At 41.2% G+C, this 26,501-nt stretch overlaps 3 protein-coding genes across 4 annotated transcripts; 1 reads left to right on the plus strand and 2 right to left on the minus strand.

The window, feature by feature from the left end:
- Nucleotides 1-258: 258 nt before the first annotated feature.
- LOC117452358 (TBC1 domain family member 10A-like) lies at nt 259-14,839 on the minus strand. The gene is made up of 9 exons (XM_034090936.2): nt 14,334-14,839; nt 12,512-12,611; nt 8,192-8,299; nt 7,402-7,508; nt 7,183-7,297; nt 5,872-5,937; nt 4,632-4,821; nt 4,390-4,544; nt 259-2,784 (listed from the first exon to the last, which is right to left on the minus strand). The coding sequence occupies exons 1-9, from the start codon at nt 14,510-14,512 to the stop codon at nt 2,152-2,154; spliced, it is 1,653 nt and encodes a 550-aa protein (XP_033946827.1). The 5' UTR covers nt 14,513-14,839; the 3' UTR covers nt 259-2,151.
- Nucleotides 14,840-16,022: 1,183 nt separating this feature from the next.
- Nucleotides 16,023-21,963, minus strand: sf3a1 (splicing factor 3a, subunit 1). Its single transcript, XM_034091242.1, has 16 exons — nt 21,901-21,963; nt 21,697-21,775; nt 20,506-20,615; nt 20,209-20,410; nt 19,871-20,119; nt 19,704-19,778; nt 19,462-19,612; nt 19,170-19,366; nt 18,406-18,517; nt 18,008-18,315; nt 17,662-17,907; nt 17,379-17,574; nt 17,093-17,247; nt 16,703-16,804; nt 16,534-16,605; nt 16,023-16,440 (listed from the first exon to the last, which is right to left on the minus strand). The coding sequence occupies exons 2-16, from the start codon at nt 21,742-21,744 to the stop codon at nt 16,339-16,341; spliced, it is 2,325 nt and encodes a 774-aa protein (XP_033947133.1). The 5' UTR covers nt 21,745-21,775; nt 21,901-21,963; the 3' UTR covers nt 16,023-16,338.
- A 21-nt stretch (nt 21,964-21,984) lies between these two features.
- On the plus strand, nt 21,985-26,046 carry ccdc157 (coiled-coil domain containing 157). Of its 2 annotated transcripts, XM_034091243.1 has the most exons (10): nt 21,985-22,310; nt 22,909-23,059; nt 23,162-23,852; nt 23,931-24,008; nt 24,115-24,284; nt 24,390-24,566; nt 24,641-24,803; nt 25,060-25,199; nt 25,326-25,420; nt 25,540-26,046. In XM_034091243.1, the coding sequence occupies exons 1-10, from the start codon at nt 22,063-22,065 to the stop codon at nt 25,790-25,792; spliced, it is 2,166 nt and encodes a 721-aa protein (XP_033947134.1). In that variant the 5' UTR covers nt 21,985-22,062; the 3' UTR covers nt 25,793-26,046. The 2 variants fall into 2 exon arrangements, with proteins under 2 accessions (XP_033947134.1, XP_071060489.1); XM_071204388.1 differs by lacking the exons at nt 25,060-25,199; nt 25,326-25,420; nt 25,540-26,046 and having other exon boundaries at nt 24,390-24,546; nt 24,641-24,800.
- Nucleotides 26,047-26,501: the final 455 nt, after the last annotated feature.

Below are 26,501 nucleotides of genomic sequence, written 5' to 3' on the forward strand. Positions count from 1 at the left end.
TAGAGCAACAAAAACATCTGACATGCTCTAAAAGTTAACTTGAAAGTATTGTTTTTCTTCTACCGTTACAAATGTTTAAAAATATATATATATATTGTCTTGAACTTCAAATTATTTGATGATTTCTCCTCTGCAGTTTCTGGAACTGCTCAATAAAATATAGCATTACACATTGAAAAATAGATTTCCTTACAAAACAATTGTTATTTTACATGTCTTATCTACACAACAGGATTAAATAAAAAATAAAACATCAGCGAAATGTGAGTTGTGTAATATAAGCAACTACAAAAAAAACATTGCATACAGGGCTGTTTGAAAAAGTGTTATCAATTAAAACATCATTGCTTTTTAGAACTGACATAACACATGCTCTTTTTTTAGGCAGACACTTTTTATATTAATCATAGATGCAAACACATCATACAAGTGTGCTCATGCTTGTCAAAACTCCCTTTACCCTTGTGACGAAAGTTAGACCCTCACAAAAAAGACTGTTCAATATGTTTTGAAAAACAACCCCTGCATGTAACAATATATTTCCCAAAGAAATAGGCCCAGTTCTCCAAAATGAGATGCTACAAATACCCCAAAGAAATTTAGAAATCACTTATTTTGCATGTAACAGAATATGCCTGGTCACAGGTCGTGAGTCATTTCAAAACAACACAGTCTTGATCTGCTTTGGAAATTCTAGCAATAATATCAAAAAAAAAATCAAACACACTACAAGATTAGCTAAATCTGCTCCCATCGGTTTTCTGAGCAGACCAAGAGAAAGGGTCAGCACCATTAGGTGACTTTCACTCACTCACTGTCCCAAGATGTCACAGGAAACACATGCACACAATCATACATTATGGACATTTGCATTTGGCAAGAGACAGCTTTCGGACTGATAGAAGGAATGTGTCATACAGTGAGGAATGTCCTGTGATCTCTCTGCTGCCAAAGTAAAGTAATTGCTGCTCCTTTAAAGTGGCTGGAAGTGCCTGGCACAGGGAATATTAGGAGTTAAACCACATCAATCCAACTAACTCTTAAAAAAGTGACAATAGCAAGGCATGCACAAACAACACACTTCACGTTTAGATTGGAAAATAAATAGCGCTTGTAAGAAAATACTTTGCACAGTGTGGTGTGACCCATAGATTCAGGAAGATGAATTTCAATCCAAAAACATGAAATGCACAAGCACATGCTAAACTGAAAAAGAACAGAATGAAGCTCAATCTTAGAATAATACCTCCCAAAAATAAATCCCATCCTCCTGCTGTGATGTACTTTACTGAGAGGAAATGTAACAGCTGAAACCTCTGCAAGGCTGCCCTCTAGTGGACGAGTCCCCGTATGAGATTAAAAAGCTTAAGAAGATGAAAAGCATGGAGTTCTTACACTCACATGAACTCTATAGTGTTGAATTTGAATGGAAATGTACGAAAAACGGCATACGCTGTGGCACATAGTTCTTTAAGTTTCATTGCTCTCTGAAGAAATGATTTTGCTCCCAAAAACTGTAACATGTCTCCCTTACAAACAGAAAACTAAGACTTATGTACTGAATAAGAGCATCATGAATCGGGGAACAGGAAGGGACTAGAGCGGCAACGCTTATTAGACTAGTCGATTAGCTGATCGACAGAAAAATCATTTCCCATTTAATTGCAAATCGATTAATCATCTAGATGTTTTTGATGTAAAAATGTCAGAAAATGTAGTTTTGCAGCCTCTCAAGCATAGATATTTCCTTTCTCTTTTCTAAATTGAAAATTAAACTGGATGTCTCTGGGTTTTGGACCGAAAAAGCAAGTCATTTCTTCTGGATTTTGAGAAACTACAACATTTCTGACATTGGACTCCAAACGATGAATCCTTTAATCTTGAAATAATCTGCACATTAATTGATTTAAAAAAAAAAAAATGTTAGTTGCAGCCCTGCAGATAACATCAGCTTCATGTACAGCGTAAGCAATAAAGTAGTTTTACACCTAGCAATGCCGCTTTAGTGTATATCAATAATATCATAGGCAAAATGGTGTCTAAAATGAATAAATGATAACTAACAGTCCAACATTAGAATAATAAACCTTGGCAAGGCTGGCTGGTTGTTGGCTGAAGCGTGCTGGTGCTTCCACACACACTTCTGTGGATCTACAGGTATGTGTCCTGATCTGTGCTGCTAAGGCTTTGTGTGGATCGCTGAAGTGGAGTTTCTTTGGCAGGGGGAACATCTGTAGGAGGCGCTTCCTGATGCTGAAGGGGGTCAGTTTCAGTCTCTGGCACAGTCTCCGGAACAGTCTCCGGCACAGTCTCCGGCACAGTCTCCGGCACAGTCTCCGGCACAGTCTCCGGCACAGTCTCCGGCACAGTCTGTGGCACAGTCTCCGGCAGTGTCTGTGGCAGTGTCTCTGGCGTCTCGATGATGACTGGAGGTGGAGCGGGTGGATCTGAGGCTGGTGGAGGAGGAGGGTCACTGGGAAGAGAGTAAGGATTCGGGATATTCAGGATGGGCAGGGACTTCTTTATGCTTCTCCTCTTCTTCATGCTTTTCTTTTCCTCCTTTCCCTTCTTCAGCTGCGGGGCGGGCTCAGGTACATCCAGTACGATGGTGGGGTTCTGCTGCAGGTCCTGGCGCCTCGGAGGCTCGGCCAACATGATGATCCGGGCACCGTGCAACCTGGGGGGGGATTTAAAATTCAGCTCTCCGCGGTTCTTCTTCCAGCGCTTCAGCTGGGTGTAATTCTCCCTTTCCACGTCCCGCGCTGTCACTGGCACCTCTAGAATCTGCAACAGGAAGATACACGGCATTAGGTCACAGCTGGAGTCAACATATAGTTCATTTTCAAAGGAATAGTGTGGGAGACAAGCATTCGCTGGAAAATAGTGTCTTCCTTCCATATTTGGCCATTGTGTTAAAAATGTGAACTCATCATTAAATGTCAAAGGGCCTCAGGGCTTCATGGGGATACACAGTCAAGACAACCCTTCATATAAGAGGCGGTATTGTTAGCCTGGACAGAGACCCACACAAAGCCAGGCACAGGAAGCAGACACCGACCAGCCAGCGCTCTGGTCAATTTGTCTCTGTATCACTCTAATTCCCACTGAGACTCTCTGCCTTTTTCTCAGCTGCATTTCTAAGCACCCACTGTTCATGAGCGACACAACACAACACAACATCTTTAAAGGACTATGCCAGAGGACTTCTGGTCAGAAACAAAGACCTTTTATTTCTGCATGCAGAGCATTAATATAGAAGCAAAGAACCATTTGCTATGCACAGATGAAGTGGAGTGAAGTGGAGCAAAGGTGGCCAGAGCGGGAAATTAAGTCAAACTCCTTTTTATTTATTTATTTTTTTAAATGCTTTTTTATTTCTATTTCAGAAATATTTTTGGACTGTTTATTTCTAGTGTCTTAATTTCTCTTATGTAAATTGCCTTGTTTTTTATGCTGCTGCAACGCAAACATTTCCCAAATTGGGATCAATAAAGTACTTCTATCTATCTTCTGTGTCCTAATAACTCTGTACTGGGTTATTCAGGTAGTACCCATACCCAGGACTACTTTTCACTAATGGCACATTTCCACTGCAGGGCCTCGCACGGCTTAGTACGGTATAGTTAGGCCTTGATAGGCCAGGCTCACTTTATGCTGCGTTTCCATTACAGTTTAGGAACTGGGGCAATAACTATAGTAACGCAGTCAGTGTAGGCGGAGCCGTGACATCATCTTCAATGCGAAACACAAAAACAACATCAGCCGTTAGCTGTTAGCCCTCAGAGCTCACAGCTCCTCATATCTGTCCAGAAACTAGACAAAAGTTAAACAAGTACAAACCACAGACTGCCTGTGTGATGGCGAATACAGTCACTGGTTTATTTATGTCTGTATAGGCCGTTGTTGTGAGTGACGGTCGGAGCATATATAACGTTAGCTTAGCCCAGCTCCATTTAGAAAACACGCATTTTAAAAGGTTTTTCGCCTGCCGTCTGTCTGCAGACTTGTCAAAGCATTCATTCATGGTTTTTACTAACCGGTATCAGTATGTTGTTACTTCGGCATCATTTTGAAACGTGTATTACAATTAAATCACGGTAAAATATGTTCATTTCGTTGTAGTTGCCAGCGATTCTCTCACTAGTTTAGCATACTCAGCCCGGTTGTTGGCCCGGAAAGAACCTCGATTTTGGAGCCAGAAACTGTGAAAAGGTACCCGCTAGCCGGAACTACACCTAGTGGAAACGCAACTAAAAACTGTCCGGGCACGGCACGCTTAAACTGCGCTGTAGTGGAAATGCGCCATAAGATAACATAGTAACCCTTTTTTGATTGCTGTAGGGAATTTCAGGTGTTCACTACACCATGTTGCTGCTCTGCTGCTGTTACCTCTCGGACCAGGAAGCCTTCCTGCATGTATCGAGGCTCTATGGCCCTGAGGAGCTCCATGGTCTCATACTGTCCCTGGTAGGCTTTCAGCTTCTCCCGGGTTCCCAGCATGCACTTCAGCAGCACCAAACCCACACGAAAGATTATCTTCACTCCTGTGAGAAGAAGAGCCAGGTGGTTGAGCAGCAGTGTGAACAAGTTGTAACAACATCTGGCACTGCAGTGCTATAAGCCAGGGTTACCGTCACAGAGGAACATGTCCCAGACACGCAGCACCGAGGCCCAGGGCAGCGTCCTGGAGAAGGCACACATGAACCACTCAGTCATGTAGAGGATGGGGTCGATCTTGTGTTTCTCCAGATGGCGGTAAGCTAGCGGGGAGACACGTCGCAGCAGAGCAAACAGGATCTCTCCATCCAACTGTATCGCTTCCTGAAAGAGATACAGGTAGGAAGGCATTAGGGGGAGACAAAGGCCATTGTCCTCTGTATTGACATGACTGAAACCTGATATGCATGTTCATCCATTAAAAATAAACTAGTCTAAATGCATCATGTTGCCTTTTTTCCAGGGAAACATTTCATTAGCAAGACATGTTTTCATTAACAATTGATTACCTCATCTGAAAACAATGAACAGTAACCACCAGGCAATATGAATAACTCAAGATTAAAACAAGTTTATAAAACGGACAAGTCAAATCAAGCAATCTGATTAGTTCTTAGCCGTGATATACTGAGCGTATACCACGGGTAGAATTGTAAGTTACTTTTCACAACAAGTCAGTATCCCTCCGCATCTGAGAAAAACAGTATACGGTTGGGTTGAAAAGCAAACGGCAGGCAGTTTGCTTGCAGTGATATCTAGATACTTTCCAAGGTTTGACATAATGAATTGTGCTACTTTTAAAGCAAGCAACGATGTTTTCAAATCTGTAATTAAAGAGGTCCGCAAAAACACTATCGGCCAATCAGATTGCTTGATTTGACTTGTCAGTTTTATAAATATATTTACATTTCTTCCGTTACGGAACAAACTTACAAAGCATAAGATGGAAACATTTAAGATTAACTTCGACCTCCGGGGAGGTCTTGAGGAGTGCCTATCTCCAGGAAAAAAAGCGCCTAAACGACGACATGCAGAGCTACGTGAAGAGCAGGTATAGACCACCTGGAAAAGTATCACCATTCAAAAGCTTTCTGATGCGGGTTTTGAAACACAGCAGAGCAATTATGACCGTTAGTGGCCACAGGTTTCGAAAGCTCTCTAGATACTGGAAGCCAAATCTCGGGGACCGGAGAAAGTGGAGCAATATTCTCACCACGCATTCCAGTTTGACTGTAATTGCAGCCAAAGCCTGGTTAGTTAATATGGATTGTGGCTGTGTTACAGCAACATCAGATCAAGTAATGTTCTCTCTCTATGTTTATTTCCAACACTTGCTGATGTGATCATGCATGCTTGTATATGTCTCCGTCTCACCAGGCCTGGACTGTAGTAGCCAGGAAGGTACTTCTCACAAATTTGGACCAGTCCCCAGAAGGCATCCTGTGGAAACACAAACACATGATGTCAGAAAAACACTGTGGACCGGATCATTTTACAGGATATTTCCACGTGTTCACAGGAGAGGCAGGTTCATCCTTGAAATTCTGACCTTGATGATAAAAGCTTTCTATGGGTAAGAAAGGAGTGATGTTAACGGCCCGTCCACACAGCGGCGTGAGTTGAAGCTTGCCGGCGGGCGTGTCTGAAACTCGACCAACAACCAATCACATGAATCTCCCGCCCCTGACACACAAGCAACGGTTTGATTGGCTAGAGCTTGTACTGGCATATGATTCGATTGGCTGACGCTTCAGCCAAGGCTTCAAAAGTTGAACATTGCTCAACTTTGCAGCGAGCCACGCCAGCAAAGCTCCACGTCGCTTCCCACAATGCAGTTCGGCGAAAAGTGACTTCACCCCATTCAAAGTGAATGGTGAAGCTTTCAACGCACGCCGCTGTGTGGACGGGCCGTAAGACTTTGAGTTAAGTCACTTTAATTAACTAAATCACCACTACAAACACTTCCACTAAGGTGGGTCATGTTAGGACACAAAGAAACGTAGACACATCTAAATACTCTTAATGTTCATCATATGCCAATTTTAATGTGTGACTGCTGATTGTCTTTAACAATGCCGTTTGTTTGAATAATTAACGGGATGTAAGGCAATATTCCCCTTGATATATTAAATAGTTTATTTAATAACTTGCCTCTTAGAGCTCTGTTGGTTTTCTGTTGTTACTTCAAAAAGTCACATATCCAAGTAATGATTGACACAAATTATAGGACGTTTGCAAACCAAATGAACTTAGCCGGGAATGTGGAACAGAATGAGTTTTTATCATTCCGATTGAGTTCAAGTTTTACCGCTGTGAATTTGGAAACAAACACCTATACCCTAAAAGCGTCACCATGGTTGCAGTCTGTAATGCTTCAACTATTATTCAGCCTCTGGAGCCGCTCCAGGATTAATCTCTCGATGACATCATCTGTGGAGTCTGTCTCTAGGCTGTTTGGATTAAAAATACACTTGTCCAAGGTCAGGTATTAAAACAGAGCTTTGAAATGTATGAGAAAGAGCTTGTGTGATTTCTATTTTATGAGTGGATCTCACTTTTAAAGAGCCAAAATATTAACAAGCCTTTTAGAACTGGTACAGAAAACAGTTCTACAAAGCCTACCAACATATGGCGTTGTTGCACTCACACCGCAGTTTATATGGGCTTTGTGGCTGAGGCACGTACCTCGGCAGGCATGTGCATAAGCAGAACAGCAGCGATGGGAGCCTGAGCCTGGCAGTATCCCTCCTCTGGTCGGTACAGAGTGTAGGCCTTAAGAACACGGAACAGGTCCTGCTGCCTGCGGAGCGTCAAAAACATTACACACAACAGTTAAAAAGTCATATCTATTGTCAAAAAAAGAACGTTGTCATGATTCCCAGTGTGTAATGTCTGAGAGCGTACCCGTGTCCCCCCCGAGACACAAACATCTCATGGAAAGGAAACTGTCGATGGAGGTCTTTCTCAATCACATCTACCCATTTAGGGTCTCCAGGCTGGCTATCCAACTCCTGAAAACCAAACACATGAAGGCGGCAGTGAGATCTCTTAACTAAACACTAACAACATTCAGGGCAGAGTGCTTTTACACATAAACAATCCAGGAAGTGTATACTCTCTACAATTCACTCAACACCTAAACTGATTTCTTTGAATACTTGACAGCTGGAATGAACAATACAAAAAGGGGAAGATAAAGTCTGTCTCGGATAATTTATTTCTGTTATTTATGGGCTCACTGAATTAAGAGGCTGTGAGCAAATGAAAGGCTAAGTATGATCATGGACCGAACTGTATGCCGTCGTTATATGGATGCATTTGTAAAGTGTTTTAAGTGCTGTATTTAAAATTGTATTTATTTCTTAAATTTGATTCCCTCTCCTTTTTTGGGTATGCTTGCCTGGAAAAGTTGACTTGTATATTACTGATAATGTAAGATATTTATGAGTCTTATGAATGTAAAAATTATAATATAAATAAAAACATAAATGACCATAACATTTCCACAACAAATACTTTTTGTGTAATTAGCTGTTTAAAATCACTCTATTTTATATTTTGGGTTTATTGAAATAATCTGAAATGGCCTTTTGCCAGTTTCACTAACATTTCTCATGAAATGTAAAAACATGAAATGCAAAATACAACATAAAAAAAAGCTGCAAGGAGGAAGTGAAAGAGAGATCTCTCTGACCTGAAACTTTCCGTGGTTCTGCTCCTTCTTCACCTTCCCCCCCGACAGGTAGAGCCATGCACGACCTCTGAGGGCAGGAGGAATTCCTTTCTGGCACCGCAGTCTTACCTGAGGAAGAGAGGAAGATCACTCAGTTAAGCAGGGCAAAGCTAGTCACACAATGGCTTTCCTCAAGTCAAAACAGGCTGGTACGGTAATACCAGTCAGTGGTAACAGCTCTGTACCTCTCACTTGGTATTGGTTCCTTCTCTTCAACACATGTGCAATACAGCCATCTGTTCAAACCTCTTGAGTAATAGCTCACTCTCAGCTGTGAAAAACGCCTCTTAAAAATGTTGACCCAGGCTAACTCGAAATGTATGTGACATGTATGTGGCCAGTATTTGATCAAATACCTGCTACATCTCTCACCAGTTATACAACATACGCTTTTAGTCCGCAATATGGATTTTAAAACGGCAGGGCCTACCGGTAAAAGCAGTGCAAGACTTTATTTTATCTCTATAATAGTTAGGAGTGCAATGCTTCGATGCAGGGGTCATTATCTAAAACATGGCATGTAGATGTGTGCATGCTATATGCAACCGGAGTTGCTGGAACAAACCTCCTACAGGTTCCAGATCAGCTGCATGAGCAACAAAGAGAGAGTTGTATATAATAAAACAAGCACGGTGTGTCTAAGTGACTTCATAGTTGTAGCGGAGGAATTTTTGTCTTTGAAACTTTCACTACTGTCAGTTCAAAATACATTACAAGAAACATATCCTTCAGCATCTGACTCCTATCTGGCTTTTGCCGACAGTTTTGGTCAAAGATACCCTGACACCGACTCAGTGTTAATTTCGTCAGCTATTTTTTAAATATAAATTTAGTCTTAGTCCGGTGTTAAATTTCCTTTTTAGTTTTAGTCATATTTAGTCACCTTCATCCTGTTTTTATTTAGTCAAGTTTTAGTCGACTAAAAGTCTGAGCATTTTAGTCTTATTTTAGTCAAAGAAAACAAATTATTTTAGTCTACTTTTTGTCAATGAAAACTGTTGAGTCTTTTTTAGTCATCAGATTATATAGAACATAACTAGTCTAGCCAAAACCAATAATTTGTCATTTTAGTATATATAAATAAATAAGATTATATCTTGTCCTTATTTGATGAAAAACACAGGTTGAATGATTTAAGAATGCAGCTTTGCAGAGAGTATCTGCTCAGGTTTGTGGTGTTTTTACCTGTGTTATGGCCACATTGCTTCCCTTCTGATGAAACAATACATTCGCTTTTTTTCTCCGCCTCATTGTAGCGAAAATGGGCCCAAATATCACATTGTTTCTTTCTCCCAAGCAATGGTGGCTTTAGACTTTTTCGTTGTCAGTCATTTTGACGGACAGGATCGTAACATTTCCGTCATAATCCATTATTATCCGTCGAGTGCACAATTTATCACTCACTCGCGCTGACGGGGGGGTATTTGGTTAACGCGACCACTGCTCCTAAGCCCTGTTGTTGCCATTTTATTTTCTGTTAAATAAGGTTAGTTAGACCATGAGTTAGACCCGAGTCTTCCTGACAGTTTATATTGTGCCGCTGCCCGGTGTAATTCAAATGTACCGCCGCGCGCAGCACAGACACAGCTTCTGCTCTGCCGCAGCACCGGAAATGGAACTGCTGGGAGAAAAACTGACTATCAGAGATGTAACGTTATCTTTGATAATATTTCGTCTCCTCGTTTTTTGTCAACGAAAGTAAAGAGAGATTTTGTCATAGTTTTTATTTAGTAAACTACATTTTCGTCTCGTCACTTTTCGTCAACGATATTGCATGATGATTTCGTTACAGTTACTGTTTACTGCCGTCGGTGCCGTCTCGTCATCGTCTCGTTTTTGTCATGGAAAAAAAGGTTGTTGACGAACATATTTCGTCATAGTTTTAGTCAACGAAATTAACACTTACTTTAGAGTGGACCTATCATGCTATATTTGAAACATATATTGTAGGGCCATACCTATATAAAACATGTCTGTGAAGTTTCTTTTTCAAAATACCAAACAGATCATGCATTTTAGCCATCCCTCATTTCGCTCTATTGGCTCTTTTCCAGCCCTATTTTTGCAGGGGGCTGATTCTGTGGCAAATGAGCTGCAGCTGACCACGCCCCCCTGCAAAAGAGGGGGGCGAGACACGAGCGTCATGTTACCATGCTGTTACCATGCCAATGCAACCCCCCATTCCCCTGATAGGTGGAGAGTTGCCCATATAGGCGGAGCTCCTTGTTTCTGATATCAGAGATATTTCAAATCTGTATCAGTCTGTATCAGATCCGTTGCAGCGCCGTTTTTAGAGATTTGGGTATGGAGGAAAAGAGAGAGGGTTGTGTTTTCTGACACTTGGTGAGTTCCCTGACACACCGGGGACACATATTCATGTATAAAAGACGTACAAAAGTGCATTTTGCATGATAGTTCCGCTTTAAGTCTACGAAAATACTTCCTCGGTTCTTTGCTTGGCAATGAATCTGAATAGACATTGGCCTAGAGGAGCCAAACTGTGTGTAGTAACTGTGTACACAGTGGTAAACATGTACATATCACCTTGGAATACCTCATGCTATAATCTTGCTTACAGAGTCACAAGCGACATTAAAACATACTGTACTAGGGGTGTAACGGTATCCGTATTCGTCCCGTACCGTCACGGTTCGGCACATGCAGTCACACGACGAATACGCCTTTTTTTACGAGTGGGAAAAAAGTCTGTCATTCAGGGCAGTATCCACTACACTATTTATAATCCAGGGGGCGGTATTGCGCCTAAAAGCTGTTTGCCAGCCGCCCTTAAACAACAAATGAAGAACAAGAAGAAACACAACAACAAAACGAACAAAATACAAGAAGAAGAAAAGTTAATATGGCGATTTCAGATAACACAGAGGAGCTAGAACCTACCTGTTTCTTTTAAATCAGCTGTGTGGGAACATTTCGGGTTCCCTGTGGACTACAATAACGATGAAGTGTGCGAGTGGTGGATCGGACGAGGACGGTGTGTCGGCGTTGTTAGACAGCGGTGCGGTATGCTAATGGTAACACACGCCAAACATGCTAAATCACATCAGAAGGCATCACCCAGATTTGCCAATCACCGGAGCCCAGCAAAAGACAACAGCAGTTCAACAGCTGATCCCTGCTGTTTTTAAGAAGCCCATAGACATGAAAGCCGTGAGACCAAAATAAATAACGGAAGCTTTTGGCATATGTTTTTCAACGACTATGCGCCCTTGAAACAATTTCTTATTATTTATGGATTATTTTCAATACATTCTTTTTAGTTTTACAGCTTGATGAAACCTTTTTGTTTGACATCAGCCATTGTAGATAATATGGCCATCTGAGTGTGTGTGGTACTGTTTGTAGTTTGTTTTTAACTGTTTAATACAGTGAATTATTCAAAATGTCAGAGTTCCTTATTTTTAAACTGAAACTTGCACTACTGTTCAAAAATAAATAACAACAAACCTGGAATTATGCATTTGGGACTTTTTTTTGCTTTTTCTTGTTGTACCGAACCCGTACCGAACCGTGACCCCCAAACCGAGGTACGAACCGAACCGTGACTTCTGTGAACCGTTACACCCCTATACTGATAGTGATATTGGTTTGTTGCATTAGAGGTTCTGGATTATTTTGAGCGTTTGTTTTTCTGTTCTGAAACTGGCATGCTCCTCCAAGGAGAGTCTGCCGTTATATTATTGTGAACCAAAGGAGCAGAGTAAAGAATCCCAGGTATCTGACAGGGTCTTGCTGCTCCGACAAACTGTATATTCTTCTCATGGTTGCATTTGATTCGGACAATCTGTCGTGCATTTAAGTACAGCTATACTTTAAACTCACAACACCTTTATTACACGGTTCTGTGCCTCAAGGGAAGTCACAACAGCCCCGCCCTGAGTCTCAGAGTGTCACTTTGTCACATGGTGCACGAGGCAATATAGGGATTGGTTGTGTCCTGCCCTATTGCTGACTCATGGAAAAGAGGTGAAGTTGCAGCTCTGTGCTGAATTGCTGAGAGCGTCGTTACACAGAACTAGCCAGACAAGTGAAGCTGCAAATAATAAAGTCTTGGTGCAATCAAATACTTGAGCAATGTTGTTTGCCATGTCTGATCATGTATACAAACTACTCATGACTGAATAAGTGCTGCCTGGAGACCATGGTGGAAAACAAAACATTTAGAAACAAATAACACAGATCAGGCCAATATACCTGGCCAGCATCGTTCAAAACATACAAACAAGCCACTTTAGTGTTATTGAGTTAGTAATGGCGGCTGACCTTATTGAATCTCTTGATCATCCACTTGTCCCAGTGGCTGAGCATGTCAAGCCACTTCACCTCCCTTTGCCGGAGGACCTGTGGAGGCAAATCTTGCGCTCTGTGGACACAATGGAGAAAGATAAACTTAATGAAATCAACATTGAAACAAATTTGAATGAACATCCTAAACGGGGTGTATATTTTTAAATAAGTACGTCTGAAAAAAAGCTATTAATTGGATACAAATATAAAGTATGTTTTTGTGGCAGTATGTTAGGAGGGTGTGACAACAATAAGAAAACATCCTCAGAAGGGCTGCTCGTCTTTCTGTGTGTGCCAACAGATCTGCGTGGGTGGCCATTCGCTCCTATGCAGACAGTAAACTGTGCAATGAGACCAAAATAACAACTACCACCAACCTGGTTTTGGGGAGACTATAAAATACATAAACTCAGATGTAGCAGATTTAATAGCAAAGTCTGTTTAACCTCAATGAGCTGCAGGGAGGATTTGACTGTATTATGATGTAAATCGACTTCTTTTAAAAAGGGAAAGAAAAAATAGGGAGTGGATATCATACTCTCAAGCAGAAAAAGAAATTGTAGTCCAACCTACATTATGAATGAGGTCTGATGCTTGACTAAGGTATGTCATTTTCTCATCAACACAAGCCTGTAATCATAGGGTTCAAACGTCTTCTAAGACCTCTTTTTAAAACGTGGGACAGCCCTCTTTAGTTTAAAAAAAAGTGCAGGCTATATGTTGGAAATCATTTAAACAATGTGTTATATTCCAGCTTCAGCTTCTTAAAAGCTTTCAGCACTGATGATATTCTTTCAATCACTGCCAAACAGTGTAAGTAAAACCATTGGTTTGTGACCACCTATAAAGATTGGAGCCAAAAGAGGCCCTCTAGTAGCAGGGCACCAGAGCTTTGGCTCCAAGTCTGCCAAAACTCCAGAAACAGGAAGCTCCCAGCCAGCCAGTGCTTGGCACAACTTTCACTCACTCCTTCCACTATTTCAGTGTTATAGTGAGGGCTCAAGGCCCCCAGTAAAAAGGGAAGGAAGAAAGGCCTTCTTAGAAAACAACACAAAAGCTATGAGTACATTTATTCAGATGTTAACAACAAACAAGACCGTATGAATTGCCTGTTCCCCCACACACAAAAAACCCAATATACCTATGGGTAAATAGTTTACATGACTTAATGAAGAACAATCATGCTGCATGTCCAGTGGTGGAAAGTAACTAAGTATATTTCCAATTACCATACATGGAAACCATTTTAAGGAACTTCCTTTACCAGCTTTTGATAACACTTTAATACATCAATAATCATAATGAAAACAAATGATATATATATTATTCTGAAATGGGCCAACATAACGAGTACTTTGGTACTACTACTATATTTTGATGCCAATACTTGTGTACTTTTACTTGAGTATGAACATTTGATTGCAGGACTTTTACTTGTACCAGAGTATTACTACACTCTGATACTTCTACTTTTACTTAAGTACAAGATCTGAGTACTCTGAGATCTCCCACCTCTGAGCATGTTATCAACCAATATTCTGGCTTTTATATTTGGAATATTGGGTGAGGAAAACCTAACAAACACATTGTGCCACGCATCTGGTGGAGAGCTTTGTAAATAGAGACCAAGACAACAACACAACTTGTGGTATGAAACCATAACTACATTAACACGTTATACTCAATGTTGTCTCAAAAGGATCAGAAACAACTACTGACCATATTTTAGTAAGCTGAATTACACTGTTAAGACAACACAGACAGTGAGTGGCAATGAATCACTGTAGAGACAACTTACGAGCCGTCTGTCTGCTGTGCCCCACCAATGAATCCATATTTGTCGGTCTGTCTGTCGCTGGTGAATCCATTGATCTCTGAATCCGATCCCAGAGAGCTTTCATCGTCCATACGACTGCTGCTAATAGTCCGGATACTCATTGTGTCGAAGGATTGCCGGCCGTTTTCTATGTGGGCCATGTTAGCAGGACAGCTAGCTGGTTAGCTAGGGTCAGCTCGCTTGTTGACAGCCCCAAGTCAGAACTGCTCCTCTGCATATGAACTGAACCGCAGCGACGCCATGATTTTTTTTTTTTGAAGGGAGTTAATTAAACTTCCCAACTCTCTGTAAATGTTATCTAACTTTAACTGCCAGGAAACATAACACAGGTAATAGCTAACTATGTAAACGTGAATGCGTGTTCAGATTTAAAATAAGCTAGCTGATGTTGCTAACCTAAAGTTACCCGTAACTGCTAGTGCTAAGTGCCAACCATGGATGTATAAAGAGAACTGGATACAGCGTTGGAGGCGGGACCCGTTCGTTCCTATGAGAGTTGCTCAGTGGCGCATGAAGCCAAAATGCCCTGCCTCTCGAGAGCCAAGTACCCGTATGTTGGCCCATAGAGCACGCGCACTTGAATTTCCCTTAAGCCCCGCCTCCGATCTCCCGCTCTCGGTTCAGTCAAATGAATGTCGAGGAATTTAACAACTTTTATACCCTGATTTAAATATGTTATATGAAAGTGCTCGTGCTAGGTAGACGTCACGTATGGACACGGAAGTTGTAGTACTACCGTTTGGACACTAACAAATTGTGCTTCAATGTCCGGCACACTTCCTGGGGCTCGATGCCAACACAATCCAAAACTATTCCTACGCTACCTTAAAACAAACTAACGCTGTGTCGTCAGCTTGTGTTTCATAGTTAGTCATTCGCCAACTTTGTGAGCTGGTAAACAGACGAGTTTATCATGTTTCTGACACAAAGGTGTATGGTTTAGCTCTCCTGTCCTTCCGAGTGTGTTGGGCAGATTTGTGCCTCAACCTTGTCCTGGGTTAGTTACTTTTACCTTCTTGAAGCCACGGCTACCTCTAGTGGTTGCCTTGGGAAGAAAATCTTATTTTTTATTTAATTTAAGAAAGGACAATCACGATGCACATTAATCAACATGAGCACTTGGGTTCTTTATGTAAATGTGCCAGATTTAGAGGCTCATTTTCATATGCAGTCCTGGCAGATTGATGCCATTAAAAGGAAACAGCACATATGCAAAAGAACATAAGCACAATTGACTCACGATTGCAGCACATATGCCCATATAAAACCCATTTACACGCCACATACATTGTCTAGTAACCAGTTGTACAGATTGTGTATAAGATTAACCGTTATGGATACCTGAAGTGAAATTCCACACACATATTAACCTGATTTGGCATTCGACCCATGCTTCCTTGCCCCTTTTTTTTTTACCATCAACCTTAATTGACAACTGAGGTTTACTTTAGATTGAAAAGGGAATAAAATAACAGAGTTTGTATCAATGTATCCTTCTTTCCCCTCCTGCTCTCTCCAGGGATCTGATGAGCTAATTTCCAATCACCTACATAAAGACCAACTGATAATTCTTGTACTGAGCAAGAGGCCTTGATTAATTCCATATGTGCCAGTTGTTAACATTACACATAATCATGAAGCGATAATACCTTTCGTTTTTTAAATTCATTTATTTAGTATTATGGGGCTCCAACATGTTACAATTTGAAGTTACTAAATAGCATATATCAGGAAAAAAATCAAGAGTTGAACCAATAGTATGAAGCAAGGCCTGCCAGCCAGTGTACAGCATAATTCAGTTAGCATTCCAAGATGACATAAAATAACAAAAACATCATACTTTTCGCACAAAACTGTAAGAAAAGCACTTATATAATTGTGAACATTTTGAATAAACTAAAATGACATCGCACGATCAAGGGACAAAACATCCAGAAGAAAAATGGTTTCCTTCTAGCAGCATGGCTCATTTCTTTCTTCCACCTCTCTCCTTCAGTGCCAAGTGAATCACTGAACCGTTGTTCATGTTGTAATACGCCAGGGAATTGGAATCCTTAATGAACATTCCCTGAAAAAGGAACAAAACAATACCAAATATTAGTACAAAGTATATTATCAGCTGGTTAAAAAGGTAAAAATGAAGGTTTACGGTTAAGCTTACCTCATACTGTAACTTCTGTTTCCCTGCTGCCATGCCTGTAGCTTCGTGGATTTTGACTTTAATAACAGACACCTGCAGAGACATTTGAGATGCATAAAAATGCAGTACAGTGCAATGCTTTACACTCAATTTAAAAAAAGAGAATAACAATAAGACAAGATTTGCATACCTGATCTGTGAGCGGGACAGTGAAATTCAGCACTTGGCCATTTAGCTTCCATTCGGTCTTGTCCTGCATGTTGGGGACCTGTACTTTAACTGCAGCAGGACCCTAGAGAGGAATACAAAATAAATCAAGTTATAAAATGAAATACTGTGCCTTTCTTAGTCATCACAATTGAAAATATACATGGGAAAACTATACTTTGCATTCCGAAACATTACCCATAAAAAAAACCCAGAAGAACTCAGAACTTTGATCTGATTGTTGGTTTGTATATTTGAAGACCTGCCAATACATTTAAATCTAATAACAGTTTGAATCCTGTATTTCAAACTGTGTCTTCCTGCAGATCGATGATTAAAAATAGATCAACAACATGTCAGTGCTCTCACAAACCTTATTTCTACGAAGGAACTCCTCCTCTGGCATAAGGTTGTCCTCTGTCTTCATCTTCTTGTTGGCTGGTTCATCATCATGAGGCGGGAGTGGGTGGGATGACTGTGCAGAACCAGAGCTCGGGGGTTGTGGTACTGGAGGGGCCGGGACGAATGCTGGAAGAAAAAGTGTATTTGTATTCAATTGATAAAATCCAGTGTCCTATGTGAGAAAGGTTAATCTAATTACCAAAACAAGGCATATTTATTTAGGTTGTTAGTTATTTATTTACGTGTCTTCATCTTACCGGTTGGAACTACCATGTGGGGTGGTCTCGGGACCATCATGTGAGATGATGGAGGCATGGGGACCACATTGAGGCGGGGAGCAGGAATCATGGGAGGCATTGAGGAGATGACTTGTCCAGATGCAAGGCGGACCACAGGAGCCATAGGTCTCTGCATTACAGGAACAGCAGACAGGAGAGTGGTGCGCACTGGCATCTGTTTAGAAACAACAAATTAGTGGGTTATTTTTAGTTGAATCATTTATTTTCATTAACAATTAACAGTTTTTTTTAAGTTACTCACCGAGTGGGGTGGGCGAGCCATTGACATTGGGGGTCTCGGCATATTCATTTGGGGCATTGGAGGCTGATGATGATGATGATGATGAATATCACTGGGTTTGCTTGGGCCAATTTTTTCCTTAGAGTCGTCCTCTCCCACCAGCCCTTTGGCCTTGTGAATGGCTTCAATCTGCTCCTGCAGGGTGATGTTGGCCTGAGCTGCCTGCTGGGTACGAGCCATGCTTCCAGAGTGGCCATCCCAAGTAACCTTGTAACATGAAAAGATCAAAAACATTTTGATTACATTTTATTCAACTCAGGAATTATTTTTACCTTACACTGTAGTATAAACCCACAACTTAACTCACCTTCTCTTCAGGCTTCTGGATCTCTTCTTCACCAATCTTCTTACCGATGGCCGTCTCTTCCACACCAAAGATATCTGTACGCCTCTCAGCCAGTTGTTTCAAGCTGCTCTCGATATCCAAACCAGGGGCATAGACTTCGTCTTCAGTCTGCCTTTCTCTGATGCTGCGGTCTCTTTGCTCCAGCCAACGCGGATCAAGCAGACCAATACGCATGTGCTCTTGCATTTTACTGGCTTGGATCTTCTCACCAGTAATTGGTGAGATGAGGTACTCATCTGGAGTAATAATGGAGGGCAGAGGCTTGGAAGCTGTAAGGAAAATATAGCATGAGATAAACACACTGAACAGAGAAAAGAGCTTGCACTTAGTGTTCCCTCATCTAAGGAAGCATCGGTTACCTTTGGGATCGTAGTCTTTCCTGATGATAACCTGGTCTGGAGTTGGGGGCAGAGGCGGTGGCATGGGGTTATCTGGTGGCAGTGGAGCTTTATCATCGTCATCATCAGATCCCTGGAGAGAGCAGGAATGGGAGAATGAAACATTGTTACCAGCACTTATTGTTATTATGTTCTCTTTTCAAGCAGAGGTGGGGGCGGTGGTGGCGAAGTCGACAGGGACTTGGCTTGGTAACTAGAAGGTCACCAGTTCAAGTCCCGGCAAGAGCAAGTGCTACCGAGGGGTCCCTGAGCAAGGCACTGTTCCCTACACTGCTCCCCGGGCGCCGTTCAAAATGGCAGCACACTGCTCCTAACACTAGGATGGGTCAAATGCAGAGAAACAATTTCCCCATGGGGATTAATAAAGTATATCATATCAGAGGAAAGAAAACATAGGTTGTCAATAAAGAGTGATTGGTAAAACAAAAAGGTGGCAAAGAACCAGCCTTGGCTGCAAGTAACTTTTCCTTTTATCCAAGATGATGTCTTTAAATATCTTGCTTTGTCAGTCCAAAACCCACATGTATTCATTTTTCAAGATATTAAAACTGAGAAGAAAAAATAAATCAAGAAATGACTACATTTGAGGGGCTGAAAGGATTTGGAGGAAAATAACAAATAAGTTACTTAAATAAGTTGAATGACAAATCCATGAGAGCAGCTGCAATTAGAAAAAGATAAATAGTATACAAGGCGCAGTGATAAATAACTTCATTAGTTCTTACCTCATCCATATCCTGCAGCTGTGTGTCTTGATCAGGTTGTGAGGGCTGACCCGGGGCCCGACTCTCCCTTTCATCATCTTCATCCTCACTCTCAACCTCCATCTCCACCTCCTCGCTCTCTCCATACTTCTCGTAGCGCTCTTGGATCAGGATGCGAGCGCCAAGCTCCTCTGGTGTGGTGGGCGGGGGGAAGTGGCCTGAAAAAAAAAGAGATGCCAATTAATGATAAATTATTCTAGCTACATTATGAGGCTCACAGGTTTAAAGATTATAATAATTGTCGTTATATTACCTTGTTCGTTGGGCTGGAAATCCACCGTCTCAACCACTACAAAGTCATGCCAGTCAATTTGGGCATATGCCACCCGCTCTTTCTCTCTTTCCTCCTCCTCCTTCTTTCTCTCGCGCTCCTGGAACTTTGCCCATTCAACACGGTACCTCACCTGATGGTTGTAAAAAAAGACAGCGGATTAACATGGGTGACATTCGATTAAATTCTTCATCTGAAAAACATCCACAGTTTAAGGGCATTACCTGATCCATAACCTCTCTTGGATTCTCAGACTCTCTCTTCAGCTTGGTCAGGAGGCCTTTGGGAGGGATCAGAATCTACACGATGCGGGAAAAGATTGAGATACAGATTAGCATCACCACCAAAACAAAAATTAAGAACAACTTAGAGGAGAAAGTTGTTGGTTTACCTTAGTGTACTGTTCAACCAGTTTGGTGAAGTAGTTGAAAAGGCTGTGCTGTGGTCGCAGAAAGTCAAACTGGTAGTTCCTCTGTTCTTTCTGCATGAGCTGAGTAAGAAACTGGCGGCCGTTGCGAGCGACAAACTGGGCAGTGAGCTTGACAACATCCAGATCAAACGCTGAGATTGAGGGGGGATCTGCGATGAACTCATACTCAGGGGGTGGTTCTTTGGGGACAACTGTCTCTTGAATCACCGCCTTTTGACAAATGGAAAGTATTAATTGTCAAGATGAAAATACTACCAATCATTAGAAAATAAAAAGAAGAGCAGACTGAAATGTCTTACTTTTTGTGGAAGCTGAGCCTGCAGCATGGCCTGCTGCATAACTTTAGGCACGGCTGCAGACGGTTCCTGCCCTTTACCCTCCTTGAATTCATTGACCTTGTGGCGATAGTAGGCATGGTAGGGGTCGTTAGGGTTGAGGAAATTAAACTTTGGATTGTTGATCTCATTCTGACGGATTCTTGCTTCGAACTCTGGCCCATTTCTGTGAAATGACAAAGAATTTGTGAATCATAGGACCTTGTATCCAGGTAAGATTTGCAGCTGTACAAAAAAGTCCATTATACACGAGTTACCAACCTGGCCACAAAGCTGGCTGTCTTGTCAACTATGTTTCGGACCTCAGGAGGTGGATAAATGATCCCAACAATGGGTTTCGTAGCAGGAGTTTCTTCTACTGGTGCATCATTCTGTTGGCAAAGGGTACATGTTAGGCTGAAAAGTGCAACAAATGCAAAACAAATGTAAAAATACAAATCACATCTACATTAATTAAACCTGACTAACTACCAATGGAAATGTCCCCTTTGTGGGACGAATAAAGGAATTCTGACACAAGATTCAACCGATTTAAAATGTCTGTTTTCCAAATAGCAATAATAACCTGCATACAACTTGATAAAACTCCATGCATATGGTAAATGGACTGTACTTATATAGCGCTTTATCCAGTCTTTAAGACCCCTCAAAGCGCTTTACATACTACATGTCATTCACCCATTCACACCCATTCATACAGAGCAGTGTATCTTACTCTAGGACCTAACATTCACACACCGTTGGCCATGCCATCGGGAGCAACTCAGGGTTGACTGCATGTTGACTGCATGTTGACTGCATGGGCTGGGATCGAATCCACAACCTTCTGGTTGAAAGACGACCGCACTCCCTCGCAGCCACAGTCGCCCTGGGTTTAGTTTTATTTAGAGGTGTTTTGAGCTACATGATAATAATGCTACCACTACAAACTCAAAATAGAGATAGGACAATGGACCTTGTAGCACTAGCACACAGTCTCTTTCTAAACCTTTCTAGGAAATAATATCTGAGTATGCGATGATAATTCATAGATTTTGCTGTCGACTTATTGTAAAAAGTTATGATAACGGCTTACAGTGAAACCGGTCAATTATCTTAGGTAACGTTAAACACATCGGTGTTCCTTGAGAGTAAAGTAGCAGATTTTTAAACGACAAATGTCAATATAATTACTAAACAAACTTAAGTATGCTGCTCCTCCGTTGTATTGAAAGTATAAAAAAGTTTTGCAGACATTTCGAAGGATCTTTTTTGTGAATGGAGCCTGGAAGCTAACAACAAGCTAAACCGAGTGAATCCTTGTGGGGATTATCCAAAATAGACTCTACTTGCCCTGAAATTCAAATGTATGATAGTGGTTAGTCAGTGAAGGAAATTGTATTCAGTTTCCCTTACAGAAAAAAGTACGTCAGCTAAATGCTAACATTAGCCAACTAGCAGCGGTGTATTCACCTTGTTGTTGGGCTCCGGCTGAACGATCTGTACAGGCCCAGGCGGCATGGCGATGTCCTTTTGGGGAAATGTAAGTAGCCTGCAGAAACCCAACCAACGAAAATAGTTTATTTATTAGGAAATACCTTTATTATACCAGATATTATACTGCAAACACACGCTATAAAAGCTACAGCTATACATTTGCTATATTTCAGCACTTACCGCGTCGCGCTTTCGTTGACTCAATGGAGACGTATTACTTCCGGACACCGGCCGCAAAGCATTATGGGACTAGTAGTACTTCTTTTGCAGGTTGCTATGGATATGTGATGCCAACAAGCCGCTTTCAGACACACACACAAAATATAAGCTAGCCTTTCAGACATGAGTCAGTTTCTGGGTCGTCAGGACTCTATTGAAAGCCTGAGGAAAGACGTCGTCGACCTCCAAGGTGCTCTGTTGGACGTTTTTTCTAGAACCGGACCGGTTCGCTTCAATTCCTGGAAGTTCCCCGATAAACTCTCATGTAACCTAGACATGGTAGCTCTGCTGGAGAAATACGATTTTGTGGATGGGGAGGATGCGTACAATCAGCACTCGCACATTGTGTTACTGGAGCTGTTGGTTGACAGGTAATACCAGTGTTGTGAAACTAAGTACATTTACCCAAGTACCGTACTTAAGTACAAGTTTGAAGTACTTGTACTTTACTAGAGTATTTCAATATTATGCTACTTTTTACTTCTCCCGCACTACAAATCAGAGGTAAATCTTGTACTTTTTTCTTGTACTTTTATCTTTATTTAATACCTTTCGTTACTTTGCAGATTCGGATTAATAATGTGAAATATACCTCAATTAAAATTCCCAAACTACACTGCAGCATGCAAAGTGATTAAAACTAGCAGCACCTTTACCAGCTTTTGAAAACACTTTAATGCATCATTAATTACAACCAATGGGCAAATCTGAAAAAAGTAGTACTTCTTCTATCTGTATTTTAAGTACAGTTTGATGCTAATACTTTTGTACTTGTACTTGGAGAACATTTTGATTGCAGGACCTTTACTTGTATTCCTACCCTTTAGTAGTTGTACTTTTACTCAAGTACAAGTTCTAAGTACTTTTTCCACCTCAGGATCATACACTCAAGTTATTATATCACATTTACAAATATTTCTTAAGGACTAAAAAAGAAAGTGTCTTTTTTCTCTCATCTCTCTGCACCAGGCTACTGCTTCTTCTACAAAGCCTTAATGCATATGTTGAGAAAATAAGGTGCAGCCACAGGAGAGACCAAACCCAGCAGAAAGGCTGTCTGTCAGTTGGCCTTGTTGTCAGAAACTATTGGAGTAATTTAGTTCAATTTGCCAATCTTAAGGTATGCAAATTGTTTTATTTGTAAAGATACAACAAGAAAAAGTATGGCAAAAATATCAACTTAGAAATCTCATTATGTATTATGTTTTTTTCCTTCTATTAGGAGAGTTACAAAGACACAAAGAAGCAGAGAAAAGTAAAGACACTTGACTGTGATGGGACAGAGACAGTGTCATTGGTCTCCCCCCAAATGAGCCAAAGCAGAGATTACTTATCTCCCTGGTCTTCATCAAGCTCCGTTAAGTGTTTGCCACAGAGTCATGCACCCTCAAGTTCTACCCACAACACCCCGTGCTATCATAAGGTTGACAGCCACCATGTGAGCTCCCAGACTGTTGAATCATCCCTTGTTCCCTGCAATGCATGCCACCAAGTGCAATCCACTTTAATCAAAACAGGACATGCTTTTGTGGAACTGCTTCAGAGTGAGAGCCTGCCCTCCTCTCTGCAGCCGCTCTTAGTCGCTGTGGAGGACACTCTGGAGCTGGGACATATGACAGCAGGCGATGTTGCCCAGTGGGCCAATGAGCAGCTCAGAGACATGCGGCGGCTGATGAAACATCTTCAAGAAGTGCGGAGTACTGTGCAGCCTCTGAAAGAAAGACTAGCGGCAGCAGAGGCAGAGCGGGATAGATTTAAGTCTCAGCTGGAAAGAAAACAGAAAACCTTCAAGCAAGAGATGGAAAAACACCAAGCCAACATAGTCCAGCTGGAGTTTTCACTGAGTAAAGCACAGAGATGTGTCAAAGAAACAGAGCAAAGGCTACAAGAGGAGCAACGACAACTCAAGAGAGGTGCGGATTAGTCAATAAAAACATAAAGGTTTTCAAAATATCACATTTAGGACTTTATATTTAATATTTTTGTACCAGAAACCTTGAGCATGGAGGAAAGTCATTCCAGACTGAAAGAGAAAGAAGCATTGTGGCAAGATGCATTACAGACACTTGGTAAGGATATAATATTAACATGTTGCATATGGTATCAATTGCACTTGTCTGACAAATATTAAATAACCTGAAATGCTGTATGATGGATCGTTTTCTCATGAGGTAGAGTTTGAAAATAATGGCCTGCAGGAGAAAGTGAGGGCTTTGCATATAGAGCAAGAGGCCTGTGGTAAACTCCAGCAAAGGATCCAGGAGTTAGAGAGTCAAATCTGTAAAACTCAACTCTGCCTTGACAAGGAGAACGCCAAGTACCAAAGCGCCTGTCGCCAGCAAGAGGTCAGTGTCATCATCACTAACACAATATGATTTGTTATTTAGGCTGGAGAGCATTACATGGTTTGTATAGATTTATAAAGGATAGTTTTGTGTTGTTGCGTCTAGTCAATGCAGGCAAAGCAGAAGTCTTTGCTGGAGAGAGTGAACGCTCTCGATGAAGAGTGTGAAGAGCTGCAGGGGCAGGTGGGAGAGAGGGAGGAGAGACAGATAGTCCTTCACAATCAGCTGCTACAGATGTCCGAGGAGAAGGAACAAATGCAGGGTCAGCTCACTCAGCAGCAGGTACATTCGATATCTATAGTGCAGCATTATCAAGCATTACATATTGCCTCACGCTGGGATGTTCTTTCCAACAGGACCTGTGTTCGGAGCTCAGAAGGGAGAAGCAGACGCAGGAGACACACGCAGGCGAGCTGAAGAACAGTGTGGCTGAGCTGAAGGAATACGTGCAAACTTTAAGGGAAAGAGAGAGGCTGTTAGTCGCTTTCCCAGAGCTCAACCCTACAGCCCAACCACAGAGTAGGCAATTGTTTGCATTACTTCTCCATAATTATGAACGTCTTGCACAAATCATCCACCTATTGGCCTTACCTCATACTTATTGTATATATAAAACGAGCTCAGGGCTGTACACTCCTGAAGCGCACCTATAGCTTCTGTTTCATTAGCATGCATAATATTCTTGTATCCAGTCATTGTTTCCATTTGCTTATTTTTTTTGGTGAGTTGATTAATCATGTTGTAAGTATAAACTTGTTCACTTAATATTTTCCAGGTACAGGAAATGTGCTTTTGGATATGGAGCAACAATTGCAGGCAAATAATATTCGTATAAACCTTCTGGAGCAGGAGAACCTGACCCTGTACACCAGCCTGGTGAAACTGAGAGAAAGAGCACAACATAACGCAACCGGGGTAAGACTGATGAAAACATGTGAATTGATTTGGGTAACACATGAACAAACTTGAATAAAAAAACGAAAATTCAGCTGTTTTTTGGATTTAGAAAATTACATTAAAACTGTGCCTTTTCCTGAACAGGAAGCCTCACCTCAGCAGACACGTGTCCTCTCTCCATCAGGCCCATCATTAGAAAAGCAACATCATCCCCTTACACAAATGCAGAAGAGGTCATTGTAAGTTATATTAGTTTAAATATTTTTTGAACACAGTGAGCATTATCCCTACATTACTATAAATGATTAATCACCTCGCTGCGTTTGTGGTGTGGCCTTATTTCTCCTTTGTGCCACAGGCAGAGCAGCAGTGCAGCGCGGCTGGGATACGGCAACAGAGGGAAGGATGCACAGCGAGGGGAAAGTGGTCTGGAGTCAGCCGGGTCAGAGGATCGTGTGTCCCCCGCCTCCCCCTACCCCCTGAATCTTCACCTTCAAACTCTCCAACTCGACACGGGCTCCACCGCTGCTAAAAGCCAAACAAAGACACCCAGTAGTGCTCTCCTCTCTCACTCCAGAGGCTCCAATCAGAGGAAGAAAATGAAACCCTAAAATGTGAAAATGCAGTCAAAAAGACAGAGAAAAGAACACAGCTTTGTATAAGGTGTCATGTATCGTAAGGGCACCTTCCCTACATAAATAGTTCAAGATGTCTAAATGAATATCATACCATACTAACACTAATGCTTTTGTAATTTTACATTTTAATTTTGTATAATTATGACAGCGGATGAGCACTGTCTGTTACCACTGCTTTTATTATTATGTAAAGATTAATTAATTTAATAAACTTACTGTGGATTATATTATTATTATTATTATTATAATATATATATATATATATATATATATGCAAGTATGGAAAAATGAACTCTTTATCAGCAGATCTTTGTATTGCTGCAACTTAAAAAAAAGGTACATTATTATAATGTTTATTATTTAGATATTTATTTGAGAAATTGTGTTTTGGCTATTTCAGATAACATTACATTCCTGACTAATCAAGGTTCTTTATCACGTTGAAAATCTAGTAATCCGATATTGCCATAAAGCTTTTATAACTCCTATCCTCATTGATTTGTATCAATCAATCAATCAATCAATCAATCAATCAATCAATCAATCAATCAATCAATCAATCAATCAATCAATGTTTATTTATATAGCCCAATATCACAAATGTTACATTTGTCTCAGTGGTCTTCACAGTGTGTACAGAATATCAGTATGACAATATGACACCCTCTGTCCTTAGACCCTC

This window comes from Pseudochaenichthys georgianus, chromosome 9 (genome assembly GCF_902827115.2).
Source record: "Pseudochaenichthys georgianus chromosome 9, fPseGeo1.2, whole genome shotgun sequence".
NCBI lineage: Eukaryota > Metazoa > Chordata > Actinopteri > Perciformes > Channichthyidae > Pseudochaenichthys > Pseudochaenichthys georgianus.